This window comes from Cydia splendana, chromosome 24 (genome assembly GCF_910591565.1).
Source record: "Cydia splendana chromosome 24, ilCydSple1.2, whole genome shotgun sequence".
NCBI lineage: Eukaryota > Metazoa > Arthropoda > Insecta > Lepidoptera > Tortricidae > Cydia > Cydia splendana.
Window position 1 is genome coordinate 5,362,519 of NC_085983.1, and position 21,649 is coordinate 5,384,167.

Genomic DNA, 21,649 nt, shown 5'->3' on the forward strand with positions numbered 1-21,649 from the left:
GGTCTTTTAGTAGCCGGCTTCGCACAGCGAGCATACGCGCGAGGCAATTTCCTCGCGCAAAAAACTGCCAGTCGGGTTAGCACATGATTGGCGCGACAGTATCTCGCCGCAAGATAGACTAACGTCTTTAAAAAGACGGGTAGTATATCTCGCGGCGAGATACTGTCGCGTCAATCATGTGCTAGCCCGTGTAGAGTGTAGACGTGCCTCGCGCGCGCCGCCTCGGCCGAGGCACGTCTACACTGGCCGTTTTGTGCGCGAGTAAATTGCCTCGCGCGTATGCTCGCTGTGTGTGGATCCGGCTTAACCTACACAACATTTGAAATTTGGGACGCACAGGGACAGACAGATAGCTATAAAACTCCTTCTGTATCTGTCATTGGTTTATGTGAGACGGGTACATTATCGATCGATTCGATTATCGATCACATATGCGCCAGTAGAATTTCAATGCCTCTTCGTGTTAGCATTCCGATTTAAGGTTCAAATTAGATTGCACTTTCGGGAAATGTGACTTGTCTTCAAATAAATCATCAAAGCTGGATTAGTTGTAGACTCGCACTTGTCCGGTTTTTTAATATTAAATGAGTTTAAGAGCTTTAAATAAATTATATATGGTATTTATTTCGCTCGTAACTTTAATAAATAATAAAATCGAAAATAGTGAAACGAAGAGGCATCTATATCCCAGGGAGGAAAATGGGTACTACGTTTGAATGAAGAAGCATTCGTCCAGTATCCTCGTAATTACTTGCCCATTTTGAAGATAATTATATCTTTTTTAGTAGATTCCTTATGAATTTGGGACGCAAGGATTGGGATTGTTTATTAGTTGCATTAAATAAAAAGCATGAAATATCAATAACACAATTTTATTAATATTACGCTTAACTTCTACGCTTTACATAATAATTATGAGTTGTTTCCTCATGTTCGGTGGTAGAATAAGTGATGATATTTAATGATAAATGTTTAGCGTTCATTAGCCGGGTCTGCACAGAGCGAGCAAACGCGCGCTCGCGCAGAATGCGGCCAGTGTAGACGTGACTCGGCCGAGGCGGCGCGCGCGAGGCACGTCTATACTGGCCGTTTTGTGCGCGAGGAAATTGCCTCGCGCGTATGCTCGCTCTTTGTCGACCCGGCTATTTGAATTTGATTTGTAATGTTTTACAGTTACTTTCCACGCGTTGGATATTTCCACTTTCCAATATTTTGTACCTATTTCACTCGGCAGCAAAGTTTGTTTATCCCTCGCAACGCTCAATACCTATAACACTTTTTGAACTACTCGCTATGCTCGTAATTCTATTTTGGAATCTTTGGCTTGCTCGGGTATCAGTATTAGCACGAGTTAAATAACAACTTTGCCCCCTTGTAAAACAAATAGGCGGGTCCACACAGAACGAGCTGCTTCGCGCGGCAATTTTCGCGCTCGGTCCGTGACGTGCCTCGCCCGAGGCAATGCGGCCGAGGCACGTCTACACAAGCCGAAGTGCCTCGCGCGGCATTTTCCTCGCGAGGCGGCTCGTTATGTGTGGCCCCGCCTAATAACTATTTTCTGCTATTTATTTTACTGTTTTGTAGACGCTTTATAGGTAGATAAGTCGCCGACGGAATTGAAAAACTAATGGAGCTCTAAGTATTATGTATCCCTCAAAAGCACTTATCTGATACAACTAAATTCGCTGGAATGTTTTGAGGAAACATACTTACATATAGGAATGTAATTAAGTTCGCCTTTTTATACAATAAGGATTAAATAAATAAATAAATGTACTTATAAAAATATACTGAGAGTTTTATTTGTATTTATATCATACTTTTATAAATGTTATTAAAAATATGGCACTTCTTTTGATCTGATTGCATAGTATACGAGCTCAGGGGCCTAACCAAGTGACGTTGAAAACGCCAATCGAAACCATTCTTTTTTTATTAGTCTAATTTAGTGCACTCTAGCCAAATGCCTCTCCTAAAATAGATTGCGCTATACGTAATACGGCACTATACGTTTTGCGGTAACTGGATTGTCAAACGTTACAGTACCACAACATTTTACACTATTATTCTTAGTAACGACAATCTTAGAAGTATTCCATTTATCGTCTATAGCAGTGGTGGGCAAACTTTCTTCATGGGGGGCCAAAAAGTTTAGGAAATTTAAGTGGAGGGCCAGAATTGTAGCCAAAATTTATTTTGATTTGTGATAATCGTGGGCCAATGCCATATAGCCCATATTCTAATTATTTCATACGACCGGCGGCGGGCCGGATAAAATCCATTCGCGGGCCGCAGATGGCCCGCGGGCCGTACTTTGCCCACCACTGGTCTGTAGTAATAAATAATATTTTAATTTTAAAATGGACTTCAACGTTATTAATAAAACCGGACAAGTGCGAGTCGGACTCGCCCGCCGAGGGTTCCGTACTTTTTAGTATTTGTTGTTATAGCGGCAACAGAAATACATCATCTGTGAAAATTTCAACTGTCTAGCTATCACGGTTCGTGAGATACAGCCTGGTGACAGACGTACGGACGGACGGACAGCGGAGTCTTAGTAATAGGGTCACGTTTTACCCTTTGGGTACGGAACCCAAAACCAAACATTTTTACAATAACTTCCTAATAATAGACATCTTTTTCCTTTTACCTTCGCCATTTTCCACTAGAACCAGACCCTCAAAATCCCTAATTAGAGACTTGATACACATAACTTCATCCCTAGAAAGACCTGTTGGCAGATCAAATTTGGCATATTCGTTTCTCTCTGTCAGATCTTGGCACATTTTGCGTACGCCATTTTCGAATTCCTGTTCAACATCATAGACAATACTTTCTTTTTTCGCAGGCGTCGACTGGAAGGCGTTCTGCCACAGCTCTTTTTCTTTTACCGCTGTCTTTTTCAGATACTCATCCAATTCAGCCAGTGTTTTACCAATGTCTTTGTTTCTAGGCTCCAGCGTTAAAGCTTTCTTGTAATATTTCAATGCTTCTTCGTTGTTTCCCAATAATTGATACGCTTTTCCGTAGTAAAATAATCCTTTACAATGTTTATCAACATCTGACACATAATCTAAATTTTCTAGCATCGAAATGGCGTAGTTCGGTTTGTTAAGTTTACAATAACACATAGCTAAGTTGACATAGGTGTTAATCCTAAACTTTTTAATATTATCCTCTTGGAGTTCATTTTCTGGGTTGGCAGAATTGAGTATCAACATGGAATGCTGGTAATTGTTCCTGGCCGGTTTGTATTTTTTCTTCGAGAATAGCTTTTTCGCTTCCGCGTGCAAACTTTCAACCGTCTTCATGATGTTTTCGTACTTCTTCTGCTCTTCCTTCGGAAGGCTGTTGAACCTGAAAAATAAATGATGAACCATTTATTCTAATCCAGTACGGGGCCACACGGAACGACCTGCCTCGCGAGGAAATTGAAATTGAAATAGTGATCCAGTGGTCGTGGGTTCAAGCCGAGACAGTGAATTTTTCCACTTTATATCCATACTATAATATTATAAAGGTGAAAGTGAGTCAGTCTGTCTGTTACCTCTTCACGCTTAAGCTGTTGAACCGATTTAGTTGAAATTTGGTATAGAGATAGAGATAGTTTGAGTCCCGGGGAAGGACATAGGATAGTTTTTATGTGGGAAATCATCCCTGAAGAGAGTGCAAAGGGGGATGGAATTGGAAGAGTTAATGAATTGCCTAATAATTGAAGTAAGCAATGCGCGAATTAAATTATTGCTATTAGCATTATCCAGGCGCTATACCTACTTTAGCTGCTGTCACTAATTCCACGCAGACGAAGTCGCGGGCAAAAGCTAGTTATTTATAATTTCAGTATGTGAGACAGGAGGTTTACACGTGGTACTCACTGTTCAGGAGTGGCGCGGTCCTGGACGTCATACAGGGTGATGACGAAGAGCGCGCGCTCGGCGCGGATGCGCGGCGGCACGCCCCGCGCGCCCCACGCCAGCGCGGGCTCCAGCAGCACGAGCAGCCGCGCCGCCGGGCCGCGCACCAGCGTCAGCGCTATCTCCAACCCGGGGATCAGCCTGCCGTCGCCCAGCCGGTGTTTCTAAACAGTAGGGTATTATACTGTATTTAAAATAAATTATTTTACACCATGCATGAAATAAAGCACCAGATAACTATTAGAAAAACACAGATACGAGTTATTTTTAAACACATGTTCTATTTAATAAATCGGATAGAAATATAAAAAGTAGGTGAGTTGAACGTGACGTCACGATGTAATGTTTCATATAAATTCAATATTAGCAAATCGCTTTAACAGTTCTAAAAAAGTAACTGATTTGACTAGTAGGAAAATACCCTGTTTACATAATAACGGTTTAATCCTATCTGTGACAGGGCGGCGACAGATTAGAAGGAAACTATTCTCATCTATCCCCGGTGGGCCCAGATAGAAATAGGTACATTCCCATCTGTGCCCGCTTCGGTTACTTCTCATCTATTTTGTTATACATAAAGTTGATTATTATAGTAACTATGTATAACTACGACTATGACGAGTGTGCGTGAAAAAAGCGTGTGCATGAGGTCTATTAGAATATAGCGCAAAGGTCTACACCCTGCGTCTAATGCATAGGCCTTTACCTGGGGTTTCCCAAAGTTCATGGTGAGCGTAGAGTCGAAAGGTATCTTCTCCTTCTCCCAGTATGCTGCATAGTGGATAGTCACCTCTGCATCATAGGGTACTAGCGGGTTCTTTGCGTCACCTGTAATAATGAAAACAAAATTATGTTACTCACAACAAACATGTACGGTGAAGTGTTCAGTATAGATCAAAATATATAGGCCAGTAATATAGTTCAGTCTTTTTAGCATTAGAAAAAAGGTAAACAATCTTGACGTGTCTTTTGATTGAAAAACACTTTTGAAAAATAAGTCACGGCACATATGTAACATTTATGAATCATATATTCATCATAAGTAATAGTTACTGATTTTAAAAAGCGTTTTTCAATTAAAAGACACGTCAAGATCGCGTAGTCTTTTTCTAATGCCAAAAAAAATCGATTTATATATATAAATATCTATACATGTATATAGGAGTGAGGATGTGAGCCGTGGCGTTTATTTTTATTGATCTCATGTATTTTGACATGAAGCACTCCTGTAGCAAACCACATGAGTTTGAGTTTGATGAGAATAAAAGGCATAAGGTCCATACAGAACGAGTTGCCTCGCGAGGAAATTGCCGCGCGGAGCAGCTCGGTCGGTGGAGACGCGGCTCGTTTGGCCGGCGGCATTATTTTATAGATTACTATAGATAGAAGCCGGGAAACGAAGGGTTGCAGACCAAATAGATATAGACAAACTTGCAATGAAATATCCATAGGCGACGGTGGCCAAAATCGAGAAAAAAAGTGTCTAAAAATTTAATTTAGCGTGGAGCAAGTACCAGGGCCTCATGAGTTACGAGAAGGTATTGTTGACCAACCCGCCGGGGCGCGCAAGAGTATGAAGGTATCGCGGGCCGCGGCTGCTGTTAATAACAAAAGACGGTAGCGTTATTCGAACACTTTGGGGTCTCATATTTTATTCACATAAGTTAACGGAACTTATTTATCTTCTAAGTTACATCCCCTAGAAATATTCTTCTATATTAGACGTAACTACTGCCCCCTTGGGCATTTCATATTAAGTACATAAATGACAAACTAGAATTATTTAAATTCTGGTAGAGATCGCTTTTAATCGAAAGTGTATAACGCAAGACTTTGTTTTCTTTACTCGTATAATACTAAAATATTTTAGCTCTTTTAATGTCCCACCGCTGGGCACAGGCCTCCTCTCCTGCGCGAGAGGTCTTGGATCTTCATCCAGCGCTCCAAAATTTCGTAAAATAGACTCGCTATTTTAAAGTGCGGAGAAGAAAAAGTATCTACTCATGTGGAAGGTATTTTTTCTTAGTTTCGTTCACTGTAGAAAAATACACGTGAGGTCTCTTTATACCTAAAATAGTAGTTTGTGTTACAAGGGATCAAAATGATATATTTCCGTCAAGGGCGTACATTGAATCTTGAGCGTAACGAGGGATTCAAGTGTTAACGCCCAAGACGAAATAATTTTGATACCGTGTGACACATACTGCTTTTCACATCAACTATGAGGAAAATAAATAAATAATGTGCAAAAAAATTTAAAAATAGTGTGCTAGAACCGAAAAGTGTTAATTTGATCCCTCCTAGCAGGGAAGAAAAGTGCCACTTTGATCCCTCCTAGTAGGCTTGTGTCAGTCATGAACGATGAACTGTTAAGAATGAAATCCCATAAAGGACCGAAAGGAACTAAATCTTATTGCACGCTCATAATCGGTCTTTCGGTCCTTTAGTTCAGTGGGATTGGTGAGCGCTTGACATGAGTGAAACAGAAAATAGACTGAACGAAATGGTTCACACTGACGCTGGCACGAGTGCGAACGAGATAAAAGAGTGACAAACAGTCCTAAACCTGAAAAGTATGAAGGAAAATCAAATATTTTTTTTTATTGTGTCAAGCTTTTTGATGTTTAATCGTCATATAGTATCGTACAACTTGAATCGTAATTCAGCAGCCAAAGATATAAAAAAAACTACTGAAAAATCGATTCATATTCATTCCAGCTCTCAATGACCGAACTGAACTAAAGGAACTAAAAGACCAAACTAGTTTGTTTGACCGATTGACCGAGAGCGGAGCGCTCTCTGTAGTGACCGAGCAGGCACAAGCCTACCTCCTAGCAGGGAAGAAAAAGCACTTTTCCGAATAGGTGGTGTGAAAATATGATTGTGGTTTACCTTCTTCTAATACCAACATCTTGCATTCCCCGGTTGGTATGCAGTCTGTCATCTTGGCTCCTAGCTCGTCAAATGAGTGGTACTCCGGGCTGGACAGCATGCCATACTCTGTAGTCTGCTCCAAGGTCTTGAGGATGTCACTGTTAAAATAGTTTAAATTAAAATACTAATTTTACTTATGCTATTTTGCAATAGTTGATATGGGCTTCTGCAAATGAACTCCCGACTCAATAAATTAGAGACTGTTATATTGAGAATTCACCAGTAACAATGTGCTAGAGTATACGCGGAAAGAGAAGTCGTAGAATGTATTGGATCCCATACATTTCACGACTCTTCTCTTGCCGCACAGACTAACCCATCCTAAACTATTTTTATCACTCCAATACATCTGCAAATGATACTTAATTTTTTTATTAAAGGAAAAATGTTTTTTTTCTTAATTTTTCTTCAATTTCAAAATTTGTAGTAAGGTAAGGTAAATGTACTGGTGCTCGACACAGTCCCAGTACATGTCATCTTGAAACTTAAGTCATTGTCAATAGAGGTGACAGCAAGGTGTCATCTATTTGATCTATTGGGCATTAGCATGTCGAGCACTAGTATGTTTACCTTATCTGCTTGATAAAAAATAGTTAACTGTACACAGTTACTTCCGTACAAACATAGCAAGTTAGTTAAAACTTATAAAATACCTTTCTTCATCATCATCATCCACGCCAAACAAGTCATCGTTCAGAAGAGGATCGGCCTTCATAGCTTTATGTGTATTCTTGTAATCCAGGTCTATGCAGAACTCGGTGTTCGAAGTCAACAGTTCTCTGCAACCAACTCACTCATTTGAAAATGGAACAGAGTGGCATTACTTTTGTTTTATTTGATTTCAAAACAAAAAGGATTCAATCATATTTCCTTTACTATTGATTTCAAATTCAAATGGCTTTTTTTTGCTTTGTAGGCATAAGTGGGTGGAATAAGCTGAGGCAGTAAAACCTTATCTCTGACCTAACGAGTTATGTATTCAAAACAAATGTGGGCTAGAGGAAAACTAATCAAATACCTAGTGATGTGCCAATGAGAACATTTTCGTCTCTGAGAATTCCTTTCCCAAGAAATTTCCGGAAAATTTCCAACTTTCTCGAGAATGTTCTCTTATTAGCATAAATAAGTTATGAACAATCTTAATTTTTTTTACTGGAGTGAAATATTTACTTTTGTTAAATTTATACCTTTTGCCTCATATAACTTGTTTGGGCAATTTTGTGTTATTTTACTCATTTAGTATTATTTTTTATATTGCTATTTATGGTGCCAAGTATTTGTTTTTAAGCTTCCATGGTATTTGTCTAATCTCCTACACTAAGCGATTAAACAAAAGAATTCATCGCTTTTGCGACGAAAGGGTAAAACTCTCAGAGAACATTTCCGAGAAATTTCCGAGAACGTTTCCGATAGATTTCTCGGTTCTCGGGAACATTTCGAGTACGGCACATCGCTACAAATAACTGAAATCGAATTTAAACTGTTGTGAGACTACTGTTGTGTAGGTGCTGTGTTTAATTAACTGAAAGCTTTATCATATAGCAAGTAGAAATCAATAGTAGTTTAAGCTCATTTAAATTTATAAAAACCATAGAATTAATATAGAGCGCGAATTTTATATCTGTGATAAAAACACTTACTTGAGGTTTATTCCTTTTGAGAACTGAATGGGTTCTTCCAAAGCATCTGCTACATTGTTAGCTTCGTCCATTGTGAAATGATAAATAGATGTTTATTTTAACAAACTATTATCTTATCTTACCAAAATAAAATTACATCTGACCATGGGCATGGAGTAGTTTCTGACCTTAATACCTTTTGCAGCTTTTGACTTGACAGTGACAGTTGTATTCCGAGGTGTGTTCAAAGTCATCCCTAGTATAACCGATTGTCGGATAAAAATGATTGCCGTTAACCACTTGCTCGTTATAGAAAATCCGAAGTAAAATAAAATTTTATTGCTATTTGTGTCCTGGTTAAGAAACATTAAATAATTATTATCGGTTGTATTGTAATCAACGAAACTTATATGTAATTTGTGAATGTCACAGGGTATCCGAAATACATAATAGAGCAACAGTCAAGTTCACTTCACTCATATCATTCATTCAAACAGAATATAACCGATTAACCACTACGTTTTAAAAGGCAGGACTCCCATACTATCGAATGGAATTAGTTTGCATGGCAAATCAATACCAACACGTACGCCTAAGAACCGACAAAGAACAATAGTATCAATATAACAGACGAAAATAAAGCAGTATGCTATAGGTACAGTTGCGTTTTTTTTATCGATATCGATAAAATGGCCAAGGTTGAAATCATAGATATAATATACTTTTTTTTTTCTCTGGCTTACTATATAATATATAAGGTTTATATAATATACTTAAAGATGGAATCTAAGCGAGCTGTCATTGTTACCACTTTTGTTTTATGTACGATTAACAATGAGGCACCACCTGGCTGTAGCCATGTCGATAAAGTCATATCGTTAAACTATCGATATTTCTTGCAATTTTAATTTTACTTCAAAAGTTTAACGATACCTAAAATGATCAAAAACGCTTTTATTCTTTATTGTGGTTATCAGATCACGATTTTATCGTCGCGCCCCAGCAGGGAACGAAGGGAAAGTTCAGATTTTTAATTACAATACATAAATACCTACTACAATATGTGTTCCGCAATAATTTAATAAAACCCACATTATACCCATTATTATATTATAATATATTCATTATCCATTAGCATTTCAATTATGTTTATTTAACGAAGATATCGAAGCTTCAACTAATCGCTATTTCGTTCCGCTGTGTGGCGTTTATCGACATATAACATGATTAAAATCGACTTTTCACATCCCTAAAAGAGCACACATGCACGTTTTTACGCACACATACACAACTTGACACCACCAAAAACGGTAAAAAATTGATTTAAAGTTCATCTTGTCAACAGTATGGTTGTCCTTTTTTGACAAATGACATTTTTAAAAGAGCGAGGAGAGAGAAGTGATACTAGTTGCTGCGCCGTCAAAAAAAACAGACAACGTTGAGGCCTTGGTTGAAATATAGGCACCTGTCAATAATTTTCGCAATCGAAATTAGGTAAGGATCGAATCCACATTTAAGTCTTATGTTGTATAGTGGATATTTCTTTAAATGGACTAATACAAGGTTAGACTTAAATATTAACTTTACTGTTGAAATAAAATAAAATTGTGTAATTTAAAATACATCCCAACATTTCGAACCTTTTGCAACGTTCATGGCCAACGCAACAAGTAACTGAGGAATTCTTAAGGCAATTTATTTCTTAATTAAAACTAAAATATTACTTTGCTAATCCGCGAAAAGATAACGTGCTAGTCAATCAGTGCTAACCCGTTATACTTACTTGCGTATTTTTACATGCAATTAATATTCCCACCCTCCCACCGCAAACACCGTTTCCGGGCGTCAGACCGTCAACAACTCCTGAGGATGCCTCGTAGAGAGGCGAAACACGTGTCGAGGATTGTTCTTTTGGTGGTGGTTTGTTATATTTATTTGCGTATTTATTTTTGCGGTGGGAGGGTGGGAATATTAATTGCATGTAAAAATACGCAAGTAAGTATAACGGGTTAGCACTGATTGACTAGCACGTTATCTTTTCGCGGATTAGCAAAGTAATATTTTCGTTTTAATTAATATGGATTTTCGCAAAGTAACGCCTGATTCTATTCACAATTTATTTCTTATCAAAAGCTCTGTTTTCAAAGTGATCTACATGTACATATTTCACTGCATGTAATATAACTTAAAACTTCGTAGAATTATTATGGTCATATTACATGCTACTTGTCTCAAAATTTACTTAATTTATGTAATTATTTACACTAATAAACAAACAAACTGGCTTTTATCGATACATATTTATAGTACATCCTGACTTCACAATGAAAGCACATATCAAATATCTAATTTTATTTGTTTGTCAGCCTGTTGCATCAAAATATTATGGGCTATGGCTAAAAGTATCTAAAGCAAACGTGGAATTGACAAATAAACAGTACTGACGTTTTGTTTTGTGTGGTTGGCAATGGTTTGCCATGCAAACTCCATATAAAAGCATTTTGGTTCCTAGTTATTTGCGTTCGACATTCATTTCACTTCACAAGCCATTCGTTCGAATCGTTCGTTATATTTTAATCAGTTATTTTTTTCTTTTGAAATTTGATAAATTGAATTGGATTCGAACATTAGGATTCTAATTATTCGAAGTGTTTGCTGTTTGGTTTGCACTTTGCAGAAATTGCAGATTGAAGACTGAAGTACTTAAAAACCATTTCGGCATCTCCAGAAACTGCATTAAAATCTCAACATGTATTCGTAAGTCCTTCAGAATCTTATTTTGTCAACTGTAACGTGTTTACAAGAAGTTATGGTTGTTGTACGATAGATTAGATATGACTCAAAATTCATCCAATACAACCAAATCCCGGACTTTAATTAATATACCATAGGCCGGCTGATAGCTGATGAGATAGCTGGCATAGATTTGCTGAAACATGATATTATTTAAGTATATTGTAAATATTTCCGTCACATTGTCTAACTTAAAGAAACGAAATTTGTTGTGTAATGACCGCTTGGGCCAATTTAACTACCGGAGTACGGAGTGTCGGTCTAAAATATGAACCAATAAAATCACTAATGTTTCAAGAAACCGCTATTATTTTTAACAAACTCAAAAAGGAGTCAATTTTCTGTTCCTAACACTATTTTTAGATAGCTAAAAGCTAAAAGTCACCTCCCCACACTGACCAATAAAAAAAAACTGTCCTTCATTGCGCTAGTTTTCGTCCACTTGACGGGTTAGCAAACAATATGACTCATTTTTAAATTTCTCCTTTCGAAATATCATTTTAATGTAAGTAGATAGATATATTGTTAAGACATTAACACTTTCGCAACCAGGCGAAATTTCAAACAATACCCCAGAAACCGACAGTACTCGCTAGTCGGGCAACGACGTGCAACTCAATGCCGCACGCCGCGAACCCGCTATAATAGTCGGGCAAGCGGCGGACGCTCAGGGCTGTGCCAAGTAACTTTCGTATAAGTACGTGGATGAAATTAAATCTGCTGTCTCATCTGTTTAGGCTCCCCGTTTTGTTCTTCTCCTAATTCTAACTCCTATTGATACATACCCGTGTATGCAATTTCACGTAACCAACTAATAAGAATTTTTATTTTGTAATCGCATTAGGTAAAGTAAATAAAAATACAAAGTGAAGTAATAAAATATAATAATCAACTGTACCAACTTTTCGACCACATAATAATCAGAAGACTTACATTTTTTTCTGTTAGTGGCAGTGGCAGCCCTGAGGTAGTGAAGATGCAATGCTTGCCCGCCCGTCGGGCACTTCGGCGTCGCGTGTAGGTTTATAGCTCTTGCCCGACTAGCGGGTATGCCGGCATCTGAGTAAAGTTTACGAGTGCCCGAGAGTCGGGTACGCGGTGTCGAATGTGTTAAAGGTTGCAATAAGTCCAAATTTGTGCAGCATGTAGGTTTATATTCAAATTCGTCAAGTGAACGAAAACTAGCGCAATGACATTTTCCCAACATTTTTTTTCACAGCACCGTAGTCGACCCGAAACCACATCAAATGATGACATGCCCTTATAACAAGGCCCATCAGGTCGAACATTACAGAATGCACATACATCTGCAAAAGTGCCGGAAGCAATACCCGAACTTGCCCAAAGTGTCCTGCCCATTCGACGCCACGCATGTGGTCAATGACGCTGAGCTGGATGTAAGTCATTATTTATTTTATTTCAAACAAGTTAAACAACATAACGGTAAAAATATCAAACCACTGCTAACTTACAGCAGGCGTGGCTCACTCCGCGATTTCGTCGCTTTGGTAGCTAAAAGTACATCCATTCACACCTATATTGGTGGCTAGCCATAAGCCGCCCGTGGCGCTGTCGCCACCTAACGGCCATATCTGTCCTGATCGTAACAGACGCGTTTTGTTAGATTAGAGAGTGAGTCTTCTGTACCTAGTACTATTATTTATTCTGTGCTTACAGAGAAAGTTAAAAGAAAAAGAAAACAATAGGCATACAATAATTCATCACAAATTACAATACTGAGGGGCTACCGCGAAAACCGAAATTCGCAAATTGCGGGGATCTTACTCTTTTACTCCAATGAAGGCGTAATTAGAGTGACGGAGAAAAATGCCCGCAATTGACGATTTTCGGTATTGGCGGTAGCCCTACTGATGTTAAGTAAGAATAAGAAGAGAGAATAAGAAAAAATACGAATGTTAAGATTGGGAATGATAGAAATTGCGACTCGAAATAAATAATTTGTTGAAAATAGAGTACACACACTCTTTTAGTAAATTTTTTTAAATTTATTTTCCTTTCGGAGTTACCCGAATGCACTTTAAACTTTTTTTTTATTAGACGAACCAGCATGATTTATACGCACCAGCATCTGCTGGCTGTCTAAAACGAAATAATAAATAAATAAATTAGTTAATAAAAAAGCTAGCTAACGTAGGCCTAGTTCCCCCTCTGGGTTGGAAGGTCAGATGGCAGTCGCTTTCATAAAAACTAGTGCCTACCTCAAATCATCGGATTAGTTGCCAAGCAGACCACATGAGCCGTGGCAAAATGCCGGGATAACGCGAGGAAGAAGAAGACTTAAACTTTTATATTTATTATGAGGTCTATTATGTATGTTTTTAGTCAGTAAAAAATCTGTTATATCTATTAACTTAACCAATGTGTTATAAAATCGTCAGGTGACAAGCAAAACTCACTAATTACTACCACAAGTTAATAGCCATAGTGAACCATATTAATACCTAAATAAGGTTGATTTTTGTTTAATATTTTTTTTAGTAATTAGTGAATTTTGCTTGTCACCTGACGAAATTCTAATAGTATTCTAAATCATCCACAGTTCCACGTTTCAACGTGCCCGAAGCGTTTCCTGTTCGACACGCAAAAGTACGTGGTTGAAGACGAGGTGGTGCCGCGCGAGCTACCGCCAATACCCGTGGTTCAGACTGACGAAAATTGGGAGGAGGTAAGCACAAGCAGTAGGGGGAGACACTGCTCACTTCGGGCAAATTCGGCTCTCCTCGGCTCAGCATTGCTCCGAGCAATTATTAGGGTTGGCACCACTTGACGTCCTTTTGCGTGCACGACCACAGATAATGACTCGAATTTTGAAAACCCTAAATAGCCGAGGGATAGTGCCATACATTACCCGAAGACCAGCGCTAGCCTAACCAGGCTAGCACCTGTTGTGTCGGGACCATTTCGTGACCGTGTTATTGTGTTACTTGTTGTTTTTTTTTATTGTTTTTGTCACGAATAAACTCCTATTCTATTCTATTAATTAGAAAGGGAAAGCTTGATTCGTCCCTGAATCGCTATCAAACTTCGGTTTTGTAGGAAGTGTCCTTTCTGTACGGTAGTACTATTATTTATTCTGTGGCACAAGGAACTATACTGCAAAACGTAATTCAAGACCAAAAAAAGTAAGAAAATGTTGCCACTTTTTACTAGCGCGTCTTGTATTTATGTAAAAATAAGTAAATTAAAGTACTTTTTTTAAATCGTAGGAGTAAAATGACTAATAAATAAATTATCTTAGCGCGATTATTTACCAAAAGGAATTTACTATTTTACAAACAAATTATTGAAGTGCTGGCAACATTGTCTTACTTTTTTTGGTCTTGCTTGAATTACGTTTTGCAGTTTAGAAAGACTCAGTTTTATTAGGCGATAGGATAGTGGCTCAGTTTCATTGGTCGATAACTTGGTCGAAATAAAGCGTGCGGGGACTCCCAGCAGGCGGTATACTTCTTCTTCGTCGTTCCCTCATGACTGAGGATCGTGACCAACAACTATGTCCCTCCATTTATGGCGAACAAGGGCTATGTGGGCTGCCCTCTGCATGGAACCACATGCTTGTCTAATGGAATCCGACCATCTTGCAGGGGCTCTTCCTCTAGCGCGCTTGCCTACAACTTGCCCCAGTATGATGTCACGCTCGAGGCTGTGGTGTGGCGATCGCATTATGTGCCCAAAGAATGGAGCCCTCTCCTGGTAGATTGTTGAGAGTCGTTTGGTGATTTTTAGTTCTCTCAGGGTGGACTCGATTGTTCTCATTGTGTTCCATGGGATTCTTAGCATCTTTCTCCAACACCACATCTCGAAAGCATCGATTTTGCTCTTGTCCAAATTGTCTTGTAATTTTGATGCACCAGGTTGAAACTCATAAGTCGATAGTTCGGTCGATATACAGCATGAGGGTGACTCTCTGCAGGCGGTAAGGCGGTATAACGATTAGTGAAACTTATAATTGCATGCGTTTTAGAAATCTCCCGCACCCCGCATGTGGGCCTATTGACCAATGAAAACAGATCCCCGAATGCGTTCCCGAATTATTAGGATGATGACAATTAATTAGTAACTCATGAGCTACACCACCACTCACGTTAAATATCTGTATGCCTCATATGGCCAAAAGTGGAGCACTTAGTTATATGTATGTAACATCTGTTTGTAACACTACTTGCTTTTCGACAAATAAATGAATTGAATGCGGGCCCTATAAATTTGAAAATCTCCAACACGTTTTTTTTTTCTTACAATTTATTCTACGGAAGACAGGAATACAGGTTACAGAAATTCAACCTCAAGGGGATGAAAATGGGAGTGCAAATTTTTTTAAACTATCTGCACAAAGTTACGGGCGGAGGTTAATAACTACTTAGTACTTAGTAATTACCATTATTTTTGAATTGCAGGAGCCGTGCACATCGTACAAACCGGACATGTCCAAGAAAGGGCCGCACATCATCACCAAGATCAAGGGCGCTACGCCCTCCGAACGCCGCCAGGCCAGGATGGAGGGCGTCAAGAACTATCGCCCTATGCCTTCCACCTCAGAGCAAGATTAACCCAGTTAGGCTGCCGTTCCATTAACACATTCACTGCCCCGGACGCACATGTGCGTTCACTGTCATACAGGGTTGTTCCTAGGCCACGCCCCCTGGCAGTGAATGCGTTAAGGCGAAGATGAGAGCGGTAGGCTTGTGCCTGCTCGGTCACTACAGAGAGTGCTTCGCTCTCGGTCAATCGGTCAAACAAACTAGTTCGGTCTTTTAGTTCCTTTAGTTCAGTTCGGTCATGAGAGCTGGAATGAATATGAATTTTACAGTAGTTTTTTTAAACCTTTGGCAACTGAATTACGATTCAAGTTGTACGGTTAAGCATTAACACATTCGGTGCCGAGAACACGAATTTCGGGTATTTTATGATTTCGTTCCCCGCCCGGACGTTATGATTTCGTTCCCCGCCCGGACGATTGTTGTGGCCTGGCGCGGATGTCTTGTTTGCCTGGTTGGCAATGAATGTGTTATTTGATTTTTCTTCATACTTTTCAGCTTTACGACTATTTGTCACTCTTTTATCTCGTCCGCACTCGTGCCAGCGTCATTGTGAACCATTTCGTTCAGTTTATTTTGTTTTTCACTCATGTCAAGCGCTCACCAATCCCACTGAACTAAAGGACCTAAAGACCGATTAAGAGCGTGCAAAAAGATTTAGTTCCTTTCGGTCCTTTATGGGATTTCATTCTTAACAGTTCTTAGTTCATGACCGACAGAAGTCTACCGTGCAGGAGTCAACCAATAGTATTACATCTCTTCTCTGGATTACAATCAATGCTAGAGTTAGACCAAGAAAAGTCAGCAGAGATTTTGATAGACCACGCAGTGCAAGTGTTATTTTAAACGCCTAACTTCTATGAGATTATGATGTATAAATAACACTTGCACTGCGTGGGCTATCAAAATCGCTGCAGACTTTTCTTGGTCTAACTGTATTGGCTGATTCCCATTCCCACATGTCTCCTCACGCTTGTAGGGCGAAGCTCGCGCTGGCACTCAATGTGTTAGCATAATTCAAAATAAATAAAAAAATGAAAATTATTTATTCAATAAAAACACGTACAAATGATCAAAGGGATGGAGCCTCCCTGTAAGCAAAATAAATACATGTGTTGGGAGACACCGCTCTTCCTTACATAGGTAACTAACTACAACTACATAGTAAACTATTCAACTAAACTTAACTAACTAAAGTAAGCGATAATACCTTTTCTGCATAGTTCTTTAAATAAGCTAAAATGTAAGACTGTGCCTTATCTAGTAAGATATGACTACTTATTTTTGTTTCCAGTATTATTATGTAATATTACAGACAGAAATTGAAATTCTGTCTCTTGTATATATGTACTCTGTATCATTAGGTACTTAAATAAAAGTAAACAATTTGTACATTTTCGGGTAGTTATAACATTGATTAACCAACCAAATACAAAACCACCTGGATCTGTCACTGAACGACCTGACTTACATTATTTGATCATGTAATGTTTTCATCTACCCTCAACTGGCTTAAGAAGCCATTTGAGGGTAGATTTTGTTTACTCTTTTTTAAATACCTATAGATACAGAGTATAGGTAGGTAGGTATAGTAAAGCTCTAGGTGCTAATTCCAAATAGTTGGCAACTGTCAAAGGTTTCTATAGATGGCGCCAGCATAAGTATTATGTTTCTAGCTGTTCTATGAGATTGACTGAAATCTGGCATCCAGCGGCGGTATCATCACCTTTTTAACACCTGTCATGTCATGCGTCACTCTCGCACGTACATACTTGTTAGAACGTGACAGGCATGATGACAGATGATAAAAAACCGACCATCAAAAGGGGCCCACTGATTAAACAGTCCGCCGGACGGTATCTATCAGCCTGTCAGCTGTTTGGAACTGTCAAAATTTTGTTCTAACTGACAGGCCGGTACCGTCCGGCGGACTGTTAATCAGTGGGCCCCTTTAGCCCTGTAGGCCATTAAAAAAACAAGTATATTGACAGTATTCGTAGGATTGACAGGTAAAATCTATGCCAGCGCCATCTATAAATACTTCCACCGGCCAACCCCATTGTTATATATAGGCCTTAAAATAACCTCATTATGTTTAGTATTAAGTTACCTTATTGTATATGTAACACATAAGGTCCACCCCACACTAGCGTCTCTCGACGGCGTCGAATCAACTCTGGCTGCTGCTCGACGCCACGTTGACGCGACTGCGCGGCGACACCATTTTCCATAGAGCTGACTAGACGCCAACGCTCAAAAGACGCTAGTGTGTGGTGGCTCTTAATGTACAGATTGTACAGAATGTATGATATGTACAGAAGACGTAAAAAAACGCCCAAAATGCCATGGGTCCTAGACTTCTCCACTTTTACAATACATACACAGGTTTGCACCACTTTTACAATAAATAACTTTGCCACTAAACTGCAAAACGTAATTCAAGACCAAAAAAAGTAAGACAATGTTGCCACTGCAATAATTTGTCTGTAAAATAGTAAATTCCTTTTGATAAATAATCACGCTAAGATAATTTATTTATTAGTAATTTTACTCCTACTATTTAAAAAAGTACTTTTATTTTTACATAAATACAAGACGCGCTAATAAAAAGTGGCAACATTTTCTTACTTTTTTTGGTCTTGAATTACGTTTTGCAGTATAGTAACAAATTGCTGAGAATTCGGCCCAGCTTATTTTTGTTTATCCTTTTATGCAATCAATATAAAATTTTAACCCATTGACCGCCACATTGTGAAACGACGCCATACATATGTAGTGCATTTTCCATCGTATTTCCTCGGTAACGTTCGTATTTGTCATGCTTCTTCAGTCAACGTCAGTACTTTTTGTACCGAGACTGACTGAAATAGCAAGACACGTTCGTAAGTTTCCGTGAAAATACGATGGAAAATAATTATACACTACATCTGTACTTGTGGTTGGACTTGAGAATTTTCTGTTCTTCCGACCATCTTTGGCCGGTTAAAAGGTTAAATCGTTGTAATTTGAACCTTCTGCAAAAGGAATAAAGTTGCGTTTTCGACTTTCACCTTTAGAAGTATGTGATATTTAATTAGGTACTTGGTTTATAATAATAGGTTCTAAATATTATATTATAAACAGAGAAATATAAGTAAAAAAAGTGTGAAAGTTAAAGTCCACTGATGTATGGAGTAGAGATGCCACGAATATTCGGCAACTATTCGGTATTCAGCCACTTTGCCGAATATTCGGTATTCGGCCGAATGTAGCCTACTATTCGGCCGAATACCGAATATCTGTTGCACCTACCTAAAAAGAAAAATTACACAAAAGAATAATCAAAAACTAGGTACTTATATTTAATATTTAAAATGTATTCTTGGAAAGTAGTTAAAATACGAAGGCACGATTTTGAGCATTTGTTGACTACAAAATATTTTATTTTTATCATGGGTCTGATAACTACATTCATTAATTCTGTTCAACATTAAAATATATCTTAGCAAACGTTGTGCTTTGTTGGCGAACAGTTTTCATAATAATTGTGACTCAAAATGTCCGCATGTCATGCCGAATATTCGGTATTCGGCCAAATCCAGTATTCGGGGCATCTCTAGTATGGAGTTACCACTCTTTCTTTACTTATATTTCTCTATGATTATAAATAAGGAAACTCTTATATTATAAGGAAAATTATATTGTTAAGTTCTACAAATTGTTTGGATATAGTTATGTTTAGTTTTGTTAACAATTACGTCTTAAAAAGGTTATTTAGTTATTTCGTTTTGATCTGTCAACCAAATAGTATTAGGGTGGTATTCCAAAAACGCTGCCAAGTTCGCTTGGTCTAACCAAAGAGAATTTGAAATAGAGAGTTACTGTCATGGTAAATTATGTGGCTACAGTACAGGGATGTAACGGATGTGGTTTTATCGGAACCGAAAACGGAAACAGATGTTTTCAATTTAGTTTAACGGAACCGAAAACGGAAACGGAACCGAAAACGGAACCGGAACCAGAATCGGAGCCTGACTTTTTAACGATGCACGATGTAGTCGTTTTCCCCTTTCTAGAATAAACCTTCAGACAAAGTTTACACTTAGCCGTGTCCCCACTAACTTCATCAAAATAGTTCCAAATCGAACTTGATTTCGGATTCATTGTGCGTTTTTTTTACACACTAACTTTCACCACACACACTACACACAGTCAGTAGTCAGTACACGCAACCGATTTTAATTTTAATAACACGAATAAAACAAAGTATACAAACAAACAACAAATTAGCGTAGCACGTGTAAAGCGGGGCGATGAGCGAATGACTGGTATGAACCTGTTTGTTTTTTATGTACGCCGCCGCCGCGCGAAGCATTGACATCCGTTATAACTTCCGTTTCAAACATAACGGAACCGGAACAGAAACGGATGTGTAATACCAAACGGAAGTTCTGCCTTAACGGAAACGGAACCGGAGCTCCGTAACATCCCTGCTACAGTACATTTACTACCATCTTTCGACAGACGATTAAAACTATTAGAACACCATTTGACTTTGATCATTATTCTTTCACTGATATGTGTTAACTTGTTAAATATGAATATTAACGCCAGTGGTTATATTCTCTTTGATTAACGCCATCTACTCGAGAGCACAGAAGAAATAATAGTACTACCGTACAGAAAGGACACTTACTACAAACCCGAACTTTGACATCGATTCAGGGTCGAATCATGCTATCCCTTTCTAATATATGGCACTATCCCTTTCGGCTATTTAGGGTTGTCAAAATTCAAGTGATTATCTTATCTGTGGTCGTGCACGCACAAGGAAGTCAAGTGGTGCCAACCCTAATAATTGCTCGGAGCGGTTACATATCAGAATACCGAAAACTGATTTACCTAATGTTGAATCACCTATGCTTGATTCACCTATTTTTAAATGACCTATCGATCATTTTACCTAAACATTGACTGACCTAAGTTTATAATACCTAAGCTCAAATAACCTAATGGACGAAACACCTAATGCACGATATACCTAATGCACGTTTTACCTACTGCACGTTTCACCTAAAGCTATTATACCTAATGAACGAATCACCTATAGCTGATATACCTAATGGACGATACACCTAAAGCTGATATACCTAATAAACGATGTACCTAAACTTGATTTACCTAATGGACGAAATACCTAAAACTGTTAAACCTATCGCACGAAATACCTAAAGTTGATATACTTCCTGAACGAATTACCTAATGTCGATATGCCTAATGCACGGAATACCTAAAGTCTATATACCTAGTACAAAATTCATATCATTTTGCGGAATGATCCAAGTGGCAACCAACTCCACCTAATAAATCGTATGATTTCCCAACCTTACAGTAGAAACTGTTTGTTTGGATAACAACTTAAGAATACACTTTTTAAAACGCTACTTTTTAGGTAGTAGACTGATTTCGTAAGTCTAATACAAAATTAGTTATCTTATCTTATCAAAACTTGATTTTTGTAAGTTAACATCATGACGATGAAATAAAAGTCGGTTTTGGCACTGTTTGGTCGCAGTTAACCTAACACGCTCCTCCTCGCTTTGCTCGTCGTCGCACCTATCTCGACTCTGGCAAATGACTAGACCTTATATTATAATAAAAAATAGTAAGCCAATTGAATGATTTGGCTAAAAAATGTATACCATGTCCTAATAATATTCTACTAAACAATAATTATATTTTTGATTTTAGGTACATATTTCGTTCATTAAGTGCATCGACTTCAGGTATTTCGTGCATTAGGTGTATCGAATTTAGGTATTTCGTTCATTAGGTATGTTAACTTTAGGTA

At 38.3% G+C, this 21,649-nt stretch overlaps 2 protein-coding genes across 2 annotated transcripts; one reads left to right on the forward strand and one right to left on the reverse strand.

The window, feature by feature from the left end:
- Positions 1-2,372: 2,372 nt before the first annotated feature.
- On the reverse strand, positions 2,373-8,634 carry LOC134802380 (inactive peptidyl-prolyl cis-trans isomerase shutdown-like). The gene is made up of 6 exons (XM_063775016.1): positions 8,489-8,634; positions 7,502-7,627; positions 6,807-6,946; positions 4,621-4,742; positions 3,876-4,078; positions 2,373-3,357 (listed from the first exon to the last, which is right to left on the reverse strand). Exons 1-6 carry the CDS (start codon positions 8,557-8,559, stop codon positions 2,610-2,612), a joined length of 1,410 nt encoding a protein of 469 aa, XP_063631086.1. The 5' UTR covers positions 8,560-8,634; the 3' UTR covers positions 2,373-2,609.
- Positions 8,635-11,082: 2,448 nt separating this feature from the next.
- LOC134802259 (gametocyte-specific factor 1-like) lies at positions 11,083-16,532 on the forward strand. The gene is made up of 4 exons (XM_063774845.1): positions 11,083-11,224; positions 12,480-12,657; positions 13,821-13,946; positions 15,679-16,532. Exons 1-4 carry the CDS (start codon positions 11,217-11,219, stop codon positions 15,829-15,831), a joined length of 465 nt encoding a protein of 154 aa, XP_063630915.1. The 5' UTR covers positions 11,083-11,216; the 3' UTR covers positions 15,832-16,532.
- The last annotated feature ends 5,117 nt before the right edge of the window (positions 16,533-21,649 follow it).